The sequence below is a fragment of the Budorcas taxicolor genome, chromosome 10 (assembly GCF_023091745.1).
Source record: "Budorcas taxicolor isolate Tak-1 chromosome 10, Takin1.1, whole genome shotgun sequence".
NCBI classification, from domain to species: Eukaryota; Metazoa; Chordata; class Mammalia; order Artiodactyla; family Bovidae; genus Budorcas; species Budorcas taxicolor.
Genome location: NC_068919.1, coordinates 46,415,941 through 46,430,456, shown reverse-complemented (window position 1 = coordinate 46,430,456; position 14,516 = coordinate 46,415,941). Strand labels below are relative to the sequence as shown.

At 35.3% G+C, this 14,516-nt stretch overlaps 1 protein-coding gene across 1 annotated transcript in view; it reads right to left on the bottom strand.

The window, feature by feature from the left end:
- VPS13C (vacuolar protein sorting 13 homolog C) overlaps positions 1-14,516 on the bottom strand; it is a 176,085-nt gene that overhangs the window by 154,516 nt on the left and 7,053 nt on the right. Inside the window, exons 2-5 of the mRNA XM_052647403.1 lie at positions 8,845-8,888; positions 8,139-8,181; positions 3,700-3,795; positions 1,433-1,534 (exon numbers count right to left, since the gene is read on the bottom strand). Coding sequence (XP_052503363.1) covers positions 1,433-1,534; positions 3,700-3,795; positions 8,139-8,181; positions 8,845-8,888 — 285 coding nt within the window. The remainder of the gene's footprint in view (positions 1-1,432; positions 1,535-3,699; positions 3,796-8,138; positions 8,182-8,844; positions 8,889-14,516) is intronic.

Genomic DNA, 14,516 nt, shown 5'->3' with positions numbered 1-14,516 from the left:
TAAATTAAAAGTATATAATTACATGTAACAGCAATATATCCAACCATATATAAATATACCAATTGATGACTACATATAATTATATGTATGTGTATTAACAAACAGATTTAATCTGAACTGATTTAAGAAAGAAATTAAATTCTAGTGCTCTCTAAGCCTTTTTCCTCATTTTAATAAAACTATTTCTAATTAACCAATATTAAATAAAAAGAAATATTCACACTGAACTGGCATAAAACAAAACCACGACCACTTTGCTTTATTTGGCAGATAAAAGTGATAGAAATTAAGAAAATTGTTTTCATGGAAATACAGATCCTTAAGTTTCAGCAGAAATGTAAGATATGGTTAAATATGAAAAGAGAAAGGAAAATACTGTTTAGACTTTTAAAATTTTCTACCATTAAAACAGCCTCTGTATCTGAAATATTTTAGTACTTTTCTGTAAAAGAATCAGTAATTCTGAATAAAGGAAAAACACTCGGGGGAAAAAAGAATTAGAATCATTGACAAAGAATTTTAATAAGCTATTTTTAATTTCTCTTGATTTAATTAAACATCAGCAGCTTAAGTGTCTTACTATAATATCAAAATATAATTTCTATCATTTCTAACATTGGCCATATCTTTTAAGAGAGACCAAAGAGAAATGCCTTAGGCATTTCTAGTACCATCTTCTTCCATCACAGAAATACATAAACATGCTACCAAATGATGCAAAAATGATGTAAAATGGTATTAATTCGCATACGCTAACCAGCAATCAGAGTATGATTTGACTTGAAAGAAAAAAACAAACTTGGAAAGGCTTTGAAATACCTTTAACTCACCATCCTATAGACTACTCTGTTTTATCCTATCCTTATTCTTGCTCCATAAACCAAATTAAAATAGTCACCAGATTTATTTTTAGATAGAAACAAAATATTAAAACTTAAGATGTTAAAATGTTGAAATCTGAAAAATCAATTTTTAAAAAATATCCTGTATAATATGATAAGATATAGCAAGGAAAAGAATTACAGCACCATTTCCTCTAAACATTACTTCACTATATTAATATGCTGAACTTTATTATCTTTCAACAACACAGGTGAAAATGCAGACAAAGAAACCATTAATCTTTGGCAAAAACAAACAGGCCTACAAGAACTCAAAGAATTTGGGAAGTCTCCATAAAGTAGCATAGTAGAAATGACTGGTTAAGAAAAGTAAGAAAATTTAACTGGCAGTGAGATAAAATAATCACAAAGGCAATGATTCCTAAATGTGTCATTAAAATCTTTACAATCAATATTATGAGATATGATATTAGAAGAAGATTCTTTGGAATAGCTTATGAAGGCTTATGAAAGAATCCTCTTTACAGAGTATTAAATGTACCTAAAACATAGGTGTATGCACATTTTTCTAAAACATAAACATATTGTACCTTTCTCTGCTGCTTTTTGAAGGGCTTCTTCAATTCGAGATAACTCTCTCTGTTTAATATCTTGCAAGGATTTTTCTTCCTTTTCAGCATCATATTTAATACCTAAAAATATAGTTAATTCACACATCAAGAAAGGCAATAATAAATAAATAAGCAAAGTTCAGCCTCATTATAATATTGTGTGTATGTGTAACAGGTAATCTTTGTAAAAACATTTATATTCTTTAGATTGGTTTTACAAGAAGTTTCCATAAATGATTCCTATCTACTTACAAAGTTCATATCAAAAGGAAAAGGAAAGAAGGAAACGAATTAAAGGGAGAAAGAATACAGGAAAAAGGATGATTGGGGAAAAGGATGAGTAGGAAGGTAAAAGGGAAAAACAAAGAGAAGGCAGAAAACACATCAAAAAATTTCCAATTATTATATCTGAGTGGTAAAATTTTGAGTAACTACAAAAAACATGTAATATCCAATATCAGCTGGTATCAATGTAAGACTGATTTAAAAAAAGACTTTGAGAAAGTAATTTAAGAATATGTATCAACAATCATATAATACATATAATCATATCCTTTTAATTTAGTAATCTCATTTCTGATCATGTACCTAAGGAAAAAGCACAAAATGAGAAAGATATCTATAAGAAGGATGAGTTTATAATGTTCACCGTAACAGCAAAAACCAGTTGGCAGTCCATAATAAAATATCATATAGCCTTTCAAAATTGTCACTATCACCATGGAAACTATGGTTTTCATATTTCATCAAAAATAACCCTTTTGCACTGTTGGTGGGAATGTAAACTGATACAGCCACTATGGAAGACACTATGGAGATGCCTCAAAAAAACTGGGAGTAGAACTACAATATAACCCAGCAATCCCACTACTTGACATATACCCATGGTATACTCATGGAAGCCAAATTTGAAAAAGGCACATGTACCCCAATGTTCACTACAGCACTATTTAGCTAGGACAGGGAAGCAACCTAGATGTCCATCATCAGATGAATGGATAAAGAAGCCATGGTATATAAATACAGTGGAATATTACTCAGCCATAAAAAGGAACACATTTGAGTTAGTTCTAATGAGATGGATGAACCTACAGCCTATTATACAGAGGGAAGTTAAGTCAGAAAGAGAAAAACAAATACCTTATATTAATACATATATATGACATCTAGAAAGATGGTACTGATGAACCTATTTTCGGAGCAACAATGGATATGCAGACATAGAAAACAGACCTATAGACATGGGTGGGGGAAAGCAGAGGGTGGGATGAACGGAGAGAGCAACTTGGAAGCAGATACACTACCCCATGTGTAAAATAGATAACCAATGGGAATTTGCTGTGTGACTCAGGGAACTCAAGCCAGCACTCTATAACAACCTAGAGGGGTGGGAGGTAGGAGAGAGGTTAAAAAGAAAGGGGACACATGTATACCTATGGCTGATTCATGCTGATGTACAGCAGCGGACAACACAACCTTGTGAAGCAATTTTCCTTCAATTAAAAATAAGTTAAGTTTGGAAAATATATATATACACATACTAAGCAAAGAAGCCGGATGCATGTTACATATATAACGTGATAAATACTATGTTAAATCAAGCATGTATACAGTAAAGACTGCAAAACAAAGTATAAAAATAAAAACTGTCTTTTATGGTTGCTAAAACAAGTAACTTTTCCCTAAAATATCTGAACTTTTCTTAACATTATACTGATCTCAAACTGAAAAAAAATTAATAATGAAAGATATTACTTTTAAAAACATCACTACTTCAAAACATTCATTAAAAATTAAAATACTATAACGTATAATAAGAAAATTACCTACTTTATACATGCTTTTGAAAGAACATTCACTCAAAATCAGAAGCAACAAAATGGGGGAAAAAAATTTCTAATCTGTAGATTAACATGACAGTACATTTTAAAAAATGTATTTACTTTCATTCTCAAAAGTAAATCTGTCTAATGCATCTCAACAGAAGACTTAGTTGTAAAATAATTATTCACAGAGAATATAATAAATTTCACAAATGGTTGAAATTACTCTAACAACAGTATAAAATATTTTATATAAAATGTGGCTATATATGTATATGTAAAATGCATGTATGTATACATATATGAATGATTAGTTTATTTAAATTATGTTCTGTTTTACTGAACATATTAAAATATTTAACCAAAGTAACAATTTAATTTTACTATGACTTTACTGAATGGTTATAATCTAAAATAACTTACTTGCTCCTGGGACAACAAGCAGATATAATCCCTCTAGAGTTGCAACAACAGCTTCGCCATAAAGGTTCTTCCAAGGAATCTTCAAAGTTAATTTATCTAAATAAACATGATTTCAACTTTCTTATTTGGATGCTCAAGAAGATATACATTTCTCACTTTCCATTAAGAGAAAAAGTATACAAAACCCTTCAGATATAGAGAATGAACATCACTCAGAAAGAAAGAAACTAACACAGTTTAAAACATCTTTTTCATATTATATTACTATTAGAAATAACTATTCACATTGTGCTTTACATTTTTCAAACTTTTTGATAACTACTATTTCATTTAATATTCCCAAACTGTAAGGAAAACGAGGCAACTATTACTTTGGTTTTGAAAAAAAGAAAACTCAGTCCCAGGCACGTTTAATTATTTGCTTAAGTCCACTAAAGTCATCAATGGAACCAGAACTGATGGTCTCAATACAGTACATGCTGTTCTAGTCACACCTGCAACCTCATCTCTACAGCATCAGCGTAAAAGAGTATCTGTTCAAGATCCCAGGAATTGGACCCGCAATACAGATTAGAGCACCAAAGGAAAAGACCTTTGACAGTATGCTGCTGCTGCTGCTGCTGCTAAGTTGCTTCAGTCGTGTCCGACTCTGTGCAACACCATAGACGGCAACCCACCAGGCTCCCCCATCCCTGGGATTCTCTAGACAGAACACTGGAGTGGGTTGCCATTTCCTTCTCCAATGCATGAAAGTGAAAAGTGAAAGTGAACTGGCTCAGTTGTGTCCGACTCTCAGTGACCCCATGGACTGCAGCCCACCAGGCTCCCCTGTCCGTGGGATTTTCCAGGTGAGAGTACTGGGGTGGGGTGCCACTGCCTCCTCCAGGACAGTATGCTGCTGCTACAACTAGAAGAGGCCAGCCCTGAAGGCAAGGTATACTGCTTTGTGATTACCAGTATTGTAAAGTGACAGGCAGTTCAGACTAGTTATGTTCCAAATATCTACCTATAAATCACACGAAAGGAAGAAAACATCTTCTCTGTTAGAAATAATGGTATTGACATCAAGTCCTTCAGAGACTGGCCTACAGAAACTTTCTCACCCATAATGTAGATGAACTACCCTAAGTGTCACTAAGCCAAGTTTGGAGTTTTACGGGAAAAAGCTACACAAAGCAGGAGAGAGAAGACAAAAAGGGCATATTTCCAGCTAAATTTTGAAATGGGCAAAAATCTGTCTTTGGCATCTTTCCACACTATTATTTCTTTACTCTCTTCCCAATCACTAGTATGCCCTCTTTTCAGGTCTCCAGGAAGCAAATGTCCCAATCTACCCTCAACTGTATCAGAGCAATTCTACCCAAACCTTTTTACCCCTATAGTTTTCCATGTTCCAAAATTAAATACCTTCTCTCATCACAATTTAAAAAATAATGACCCTATAAAAGCTATAGTTCTCTCAGTACTGCTGATCAGATTCTCAAGACAAAAGAATCTGATTCAACAAAGTCATGCTAATATGTGAGTGACTAAACTACTTACACCATCAGAATCACTGGCACTTTTAAATCAAGATGCTGAAAGCTCAAAGAATTATTGAAAAGGATAAAAAGCTGAAGAGGAAATAAAATAATGTAATGTAAGGGAGGATATTTTGCTTCACCTGGATGGCTACGGAGGCAGGCCAGTTTTGGCTGGGAATCTCTTACCGAAGTTAAAATCCAGAATTATTTCTCCATCTAGATTTTTAATTTTCTCCAGCTTGTAACCCCAATGAGGTCCTTAAACTTTTCCTACTTCAGAGGAGCCTAGAGGTAAGGGCAGTACACTTCTGGGTCATTTCTAAGTCTGCTGATTTTATAGTGAGCACCACCTATATTTATAATAGATGGTGTTTTATTTGTAACTATCTCATCAACTTCTAAAAATTGATTTGATTGCCTTCTTGGTGAGCACGAGATTGAAAAAGTGGGAAATGCTTCTTTAATATACCAAAAATAAACTGTCTGTTCTCTAAGCCTTTTTTCTCTCCTTTTACCGTAACTCATTATCCTCCCATCCTTGACTATTCTGTATTCCACTGAAATTAAGTTCCACTGCCTTCCTTTAATAAATCAGGAAATTTTTTAAATTTTTAAGTAAAAGCAGTATCCACAAACATATCTAGCTCTTAGAAAATCAAAACATCCTTGGTGTACTTGGCCACACTAACTCTACAGGTTAGGTATAATATTTTAAGCTAACAGTAATTTAATAACTTAATTTTCAGTTCAGTTCAGTTCAGTTCAGTCGCTCAGTCGTGTCCGACTCTGCGACCCCATGAATCACAGCACGCCAGGCCTCCCTGTCCATCACCAACTCCCGGCATTCACTCAGACTCACGTCCATCGAGTCAGTGATGCCATCCAGCCAGTGATGCCATCCAGCCATCTCATCCTCTGTCGTCCCCTTCTCCTCCTGCCCTCAATCCCTCCCAGCATCAGAGTCTTTTCCAATGAGTCCACTCTTCATAAGCTAACAGTAATATAAGTGCCTGATAAACCTCAAAACAGAGATAAGTATAAAGAAAATATGCTTTGCATCCTTACATGCAAAGTGTCTCTCCTAACTCAGTGAGTAACCTGGAAGCAAGCCATTAAATTCTTATAACACTTTAAAAGCAAAGAAAATAAATTGGAACCACAGAAAACCTCTTCCAAAATATAAATTTTGTTGTAATAATACAATGAATAACATGTAAGTTATTTAGGCAAATATAACTCACCCATTAACCTGGATATGAGGCTGCAATATTTTGTCCTAATTTTAGATCTCTCTAGTATCTTTGAGGACAAAGATACCATATTTACCCTTGCTTCTCCCACAGCTATGTATCTCAAAGGTAAAAGATTTAATTAATAGCTATAACTTCACTGGAGGATTTCAATTAAGCATGCAGGGCTACAACAATACATCCACAATACTGCTAAACAAGGCTCTGTGTAACAGACAAACAAAAAATATAATTTTTTACCCTAGCGATATTTCCAATCTAAGGGAGTATCTCCTGTTTCAAGAGGGAAAAAAAAAGAATTTACACTAAAATGTTTTAACTTATATAAAAGGAACACATATTTATGGAGTAATGCAGATTCACAGAAGTATTCAAATAATTACTATAAAGATGCTAGGACAGTAAAAGACAAAGCCTTCCCTGGATACAAAATAATGAATGAAGAAGGAAAGCGATGTGGTGAAGTAGCAGGATGACAGGGATGAAAGGAAGGATGGTGGCATAAGTGAAAATTCTAAAGTAACAGTAACTCATCTAGGGTTGTAATTTATAGTTTTTAAAAAGTAAAAACCAGGCAGCATGGAGAGTTGAAAGGACTTGATATATTAAAATTCCTACTGAAAAATTTCTCCAACAAAGATGTATGCTTAGTTTAGCTACACAGACTTTCAACTTAACAGAACATATCCTTTATACCACATTGCTGCACAATATATCAAGTGAAATGGCTGAATAAAACATAAGGGAAATTAGCTATACTTAAATTCTCTTTAGTCAATCCTAAAGAAAATCAACCCTGACTATTCATTGAAAGGACTGATGCTGAAGCTGAATCTCCAATACTTTGGCCACCTGATGCAAAGAGCCGACTTGTTAGAAAAGACCCTGATGCTGGGAAAAATTGAAGGCAAAAGGAGAAGAGGGCGGCAGAGGATGAGATGGTTAGACAACATCAGCAACTCAACAGCCATGAGTCTGAGCACTCCAACAGTTAGTGAAGCAAGGGAAGCTTGGGGTCCTGCAGTCCATGGGGTTGCAAAGAATTGGACACAACTCAGCAACTGAGTTCTGAGTGAGGCTTCCCTGGTGGCTCAGAGGTTAAAGCGTCTGCCTCCAATGCAAAAGACACGGGTTCGATCCCTGGGTTGGGAAGATGCCCTGGAGAAGGAAATGGCAACCCACTCCAGTATTCTTGCCTGGAGAATCCCATGGACAGAGGACCCTGGAAGGCTACAGTCCACGTGTCTCAAAGAGTATGACACAACTGACCGACTTCACTTTCACTTTTCACTTTCAGCAACTGAAACAACAAATTCTCTTTACTAGAGTCTGCAAATTATACTACTTTGAAATTTTTTTAAAAAAATCTGCATATCAACTTTGAAAATGAAAATACTTTTCTGTGGTGGAACCAAAGCCTGAAAAATATCACTGCAGTTCAAATATCCTTCTAATTTAGAAGGTAATTTTCTACACTTTGCTCAAAAATTTCCATACATATACTACGTACAATATACATTAGGCTCAGAACTCGGAAAACTCTAATCAACATAAGCCAAAAACCTATCACATTTTGTTCAAGCTAAGAAGGATGTCTGAGACTAAATAACAGGAAAAAAAAACTAAAAGGATGAAGAATAACTCAAATGAAGAGTGCAGTACTTACCAATTTGGCCAGCCTTGACTTTAAAAGGAACATCCAATTCACTCTTCAGAAGGAAGAAAAAAAAAAAATTAAACAACATCTGAAACTATTAAGTGCCCCCAAATCACCTTTGTAATAATTATTTAAATACACAATCATCTCTAAGGAAACATAAAGCTTTTACATCTGAGTAACTCATAAAAGATATGTTTCATAGGTGAAAAAATGTTTTTATTAACTTATAATTGACTTTTCAGAAAGAATTCATAAGAGAAGCAAAATATAAACAAGAACAATAGAAAAAGAGTTTGTAAAGAACATTCCATTTTCCAAGAGATACTATTTCAATCATAAGGAAAAAAATTATTTTTCTAAATCTTCAATCTCAGATTTTCCTAGAATAAATCATTAAACAAATAATCACTTCATCTGGTACCTGGTACCAGGTACCCAGCAACCAGGGTTTCAAAGAGCTTATCAAATTAACTGGGGAGTCAACATAGTAAAGAATCTGCCTGGAATACAGGAGATTCCAGGTTCAATCCCTGGTTTGGGAAGATCCCCTGGAGAAGGGAATGGTTACTCATTCCAGTTTTCTTGCCTGGAAAATTCCATGGACAGAAGAGCCTGGTGGGCTACAGTTCATGGTGTTGCAAAGAGTCAAACAGGACTGAGCAACTAACATTTTTACTTTCAACATAGTTTATTAAAAAAAAAAAAAACTTACCAGAGCATTTTCTTTTATCTGTAGATTATCCAAGGCCACATTACCTTTAAAAAAAAAAGACAAAAATTATAAAGTTAATACACCAATTAGCATTAGTATACCCTGTCTTAATGCAACACCAACACTACACTAAATGCTAAGAAGTGAGCAAAGCAAACTGCAATTATATAAGAAGCTAAGGCACAAAAGAGTTGTTCTATATAGACAGGAAGTATCAGTTATGGCATGCTTTAGGTGAGCCCGATGCAAAAGAAATTATAAAATATTTAAACTGGCTAACATTTAAATAGACAATGAGAAAGAAACTGATGCCTTTCAGACTAAAGAACTTTAGAAATGAAAATATCTATATAGCCATCATTTTGAATGATGAAGCCAAAATCCTAAAAGAAGGAAATAAAGAGGTTACTATTAGAACAGATCAATTATCCTGTAACCCAGGATCTTTTCCTTAATCATAGTGTCAGTGAATACTTTCTATAAGAATACAGTGCTGGTCTTTTAAAACTTCAAAGATCCTACTTGCCCAGCAATTGTTTATGGTTCTACTATTCTCTCATTAGTCCAACTTTTTAAAAGTTTATTCAGATATTAAGTTATAAAAACGAAAGCCATAATGACACTATTGCATGACTCAAATATTAAACACTGCACCTATACGTTCTTACAGAATAAGTAAACATTCTTGTTTACATAAAAATATAAGCCAAAAAAAGTTTTCATTTCATGTAAATTCTCTAAAGGTTAGTAAAATGCAAGTTCCAACATGAAATACAAGTATAAAATATTCAATCATGCATTTTCTTAATCACTTATGACACATTTCTTTTTTTTTTTTTCCAAAAAATACTATGCTTCCTGTGCTCTCTCAAAACATTTCTCAATCAGTTTCTTCCTGGTGGTATTCTAAAGAGAATTAAAAAGTATATTCAACTCTATTATGCCACTGTTAAGAGATTCGCTTTTCCCCAGATCTCAGATTTATTCAAGCAAACATTTATTAAGCACCTACTCCAAGTCATGTGCTGGAAAGAGAGAGAACACAACCCTGCTGGTGAGAAGTTCACAACCTAGCAGAGGAGAGCAAATTTCTAAAATTTGGGAAATACTCTATTGACATCCCAACAGAACAGTAATAAGATGAAAGGGAGGAACCACCTAGTTCTGCCAAGGGAGATTAAGAACTTCACACAAAAGTTCAGGCTGGAAGACTGAAGAAATATTTATTGGGTGGATAAGAAAAGACAGCAAAGGGCTTCCCTGGTGGCTCCACGGTAAAGAATCTGCCTGCCAGTGCAGGAGAGACAGGTTTGATTCCTGGGTCAGGAAGATCCCCCAGAGTAGGAAAGAACAATCCATTCCAGTGTTCTTGCCTGGGAAATACCATGGACAGAGAAACCTGGTGGGCTACAGTCCACCGGGCCGCATGAGTCAGACAGACATGACCTAACAACTAAACGACCACCAAGAAAAGAAGGCAACAGACATCTCGGAGTAAAATGTATTTTAGAATGCACATGTGGTTTTTTGCAGCTGGATGTGAGGGTGGGAGATAAAGCCAGAAAGGTTGGCAGGAGCTAGGCTAACCAAGAGTCTTCGGAATGAAAAGTTCACACTGGTTACAAAGAGAGATGAAATATGTACAACGGGGGTGACAAAATCTGAGCTAGAACCATTATGCTATTGTTCTAAGAAATGGATCTGTCCAAATAATTTAGCTAAAGATACTGTAATATTGGTTATAAAGCAGAAAGGACTGATGGGAGGGAAGGAAGGGAGGGGTAGGACCTAAAGAACTCCAAGTCCAGGAAGACAGCAAACATCATAATAACCTAAAACGGAGCAACAAAGTATAGACAGACATGGGAACACACTCATAAAGCAGTGAGGTTTAAAATAAGGGTAAAGAATGCCCAGCTTGATCTATATATTTAAAATTACATATATGCACATATACATAGATAACAAACAACTCTAACACTAGACACCATAATAATCACAGCTGTTACTGCCATATAATAAAGTTCATCTTCTTTATATATGCATATTGTAAATTTTCTATAATAAACTTAAAAGCCGCAAGAAAAGGAAAGTAGGAGGCAGAAGCCTCACAAATGGGAAGAAAATACTACAGCATAATAACAGGAGGAAAATTTCTACAATATACTGAAGAGAAATTAAAATCTGAAGTAGGCAATAACTTCAGGGTCGAAGAGACAGATGAAAAAGTTATTTTGGGGCTAGAACTGACAAGATGTCATCACTGACCAAACATAAATATAGTAGTCATGGAAAACTGACATGTGTTTGAGAATTATGAAAAAAAAAATCTTTAAAAAGTATTATATGCATAAAAATTACATAAAGTGGGAGAACATTCCTGGACTTAATTCTGTCAGATGACAAATTACAAAAAATTACAATTGGGAATTCTATTTGAGTCAAAAGAAGTAATGCGCACAGAAGCTAGTACACATGTGAAACCATACACACCAGTTTAACAAGACCTAAGACCTCTAGGGAGGCTTGTAAACTTGCTCATGAATTTTGCTTGTTCTTCCCTTCGATTTTCAACTAGAGGGTCAAGGGTCATCAGGAATGCTCTCAAGTAACCTGCAGCAGATACGAAGCATTTTCTAACAATTGTTAAGGCACTAACATAATATATGTAAAAATATAAGTGCGCTCATAAAAAGCACATTTTCTACCACAGTGGCACTGTGGTTCTTTAATGAAGTGATAGATGCTATTTAAGATGTTAAATAGTAAAGCTGCCAATATGGCTAACAGAGCTGAACAAGTACATTTAGAAAGGCAGATTAGAGAAAGGTAATAGTGTTTATTGCTAGGAGGCAGAATTAAGGATTTTTTAATTCATGTTCTACAGTACTTTCTAGTTTTTACAATAAACAGATATTACTTTTATGTTAATACTATTAAATTACAATATGAAGTGGGGAAACAAGGTAAACTCTAATGTCAATATGACCTTAATATGTTTTATCTAAACTCCTCCTATATTTACTATTTACTATCTACAGAACCATTAAAAAAAAACTCTATTTCTACTACTTAAGAGTCTAGCAATCAAGTGCATACTTCCTCTCTGGAAAAAATGTAAATGTTATCTAACAAATAGTAACCATTACAATGATAATAAGAATGTTACATTCTATAAATTATTTGCACTGAAGGAGGAGTCACTACTCCTAACACAAAGAAAAGGGGAGGAACAGCAGAGTATTTCTGATTAACACCAGGGTGAAAGTGCATTCATTCATTCAACCGGAAGATGAGTGCCTTATCTAAGTAAGGCACTGTGCTCTTAGTGTACTCTTCCACTAAAATGCATGCTTTTCTGCAGATACAGAATATCAGCCACTTTGTATTTGACTGCTGAGGCAAAAGTTTAGATTTAGTTTTCCACGTCTATTCAAGATAATATAATTCTATACACATGCAAGTAACTTTAATAGCTATACTCAGATCACCCAGGGCTAAGAACACAGAGGTCATAGGAAGTTCCTGAAAACCTAGAGGAAGGGTAAATATTTGTGTCCAATCTTTAACAACCCGCCCCCCAAAAAAAGGGAGGAAAGAAAGACTAATAATTGGAGATGGGTAAACTTAACTCTGCCAGCGAGGAAGGCACTAAAGCCAATCCCATAATCAAGTGCGTCTAATCCCACAAATATCTAAGGAGACCAAGTGAGAAAGAAGAAAAGAGGCTCTGTGAAGTGATTTCCTTCTATGACGGATTGCCAAGTCTGAAGGATGACAGCAAAGGTTAGTCTGGCTTCAGAAGACAAGGTTTCTGATTTGGATCCTATATGATGAAAGTAAATGATGGTCCACCAGCTACCCAGCCCTCTCAACGCACTGTATGATGAAAGAAGTGAAAGTAAATCATGAACAAACAGAAACATTCTGGATGAGCACACGACGAGAGTGTCACACATAAACTTTCATTTGAATCAGTACGACGAGAGTGTCACACATAAACTTTCATTTGAATCAGTTCTAATGAGGTGGATGAAACTGGAGCCGATTATACAGAGTTAAGTAAGCCAGAAAGAAAAACACCAATACAGTATACTAACGCATATATACGGAATTTAGAAAAATGGTAATGATAACCCTGTATGCGAGGCAGCAAAAGAGACACAGATGTACAGAACAGTCTTTTGGACTCTGTGGGAGAGGGAGAGGGTGGGATGAAACGAATCGACAGTCCAGGTTCGATGCATGATACTGGATGCTTGGGGCTGGTGCACTGAGATGACCCAGAGGGATGGTACAGGGAGGGAGCAGGGAGGGGGGTTCAGGATGGGGAACACGTGTATACCTGTGGCAGATTCACGCTGATGTATGGCAAAACCAATACAATATTGTAAAGTAATTAACCTCCAATTAAAATAAATAAATTTATATTTTAAAAAATAAAAAACTTTCAAAGCTAATCTTGAAGGATATTTTAAAGAAGCATCTTAAAAGAGTAAATCCTCAATCAAAATTTAATTATCTTTATGAATGAACCAGAGGGAAATGAAAGTAAATCCATTAAATTAGCAAATGAAACCAAGGAGGCAGAATTGGAGCCAGCTCAGAAAAATTTCAAAAGAAAAAGAAAAGACTGCCAAATTATTGAAAATAACAAAGCTGGTACATTTGTGAATAAAAATCAAATGCCACTGATATAATGTGGAGCAAGTCCACCTCAGTCCCAGAATAGCTTTTAAAACAGAATAAATGTAAGAAATTCAGTGCTGATGTTAAATTCCTCCAGTCAGAAATAATCTGAACTTCCACAGAAGTTTCACTACACTATTCTTATGGCACTTAACACTCAGGTATGTAAATCCCCAACCTAATTTCAAACTCATTGATTCTCCTCATAGAAGGTACTCAGTAAACACTGACTCAGTTAATTAGAATGCTTGTGTGTGTGTCGTGTTGTGTGTGTGTGCAGTTGTATCCGACCTTTGCAACCCCATGGACTGTAGCCCACCAGGCTCCTCTGTCCATGGGATTTCCCAGGCAAGAACACTGGAGTGGGTTGCCATTTGTACTGAAATAGAAATGACTACATTAAGAACATAAATCTTTCTATGTTATTGATAGAAAACACTCTCAGATCTACTACATTACTTGATCCTCACAGCCTCCTGGGTGTAAAAGGAGGCAGGATGTAAACACAAATCAGGGCTTAGAGATTAAATGATTGGCCTAAGAACACTATGTGAACATAGCAAGTGGTGCAGCCAGGGCTCAAATCTCCTGATGCCCCATGCTGTATTAAAAACATTACACTATCTCCCAAAGAGCACAGATAGGTTAGAGAATCTGATAATTCTATCTTCCTTGGGGGAAAAAAAAAAAAAAAACAAATGCCATATAAGAACTGGACCCTGCACTTAAGAGGCATGGATAGCTGGTGGGCCATTTTTGGTTTTAGCTTTTTAAAAGAATTTCTTTAGAAACCCAAAACCAAAAAGGGTAACTAAAATCAGTATTGTTAGGTAAAAGAGCAGGACACCAAAAGTGTCTAACAGGCTTTTTAATGGCGAAGCGCTCCCGGGCGGGGTTCCCGGACGGGAACAAGCCGGACTGTGTTGGGGGTGGTTTTTATACGTTCCTTGCGAGGGATGGTCAGGCAAGATGGATGGGGGTTC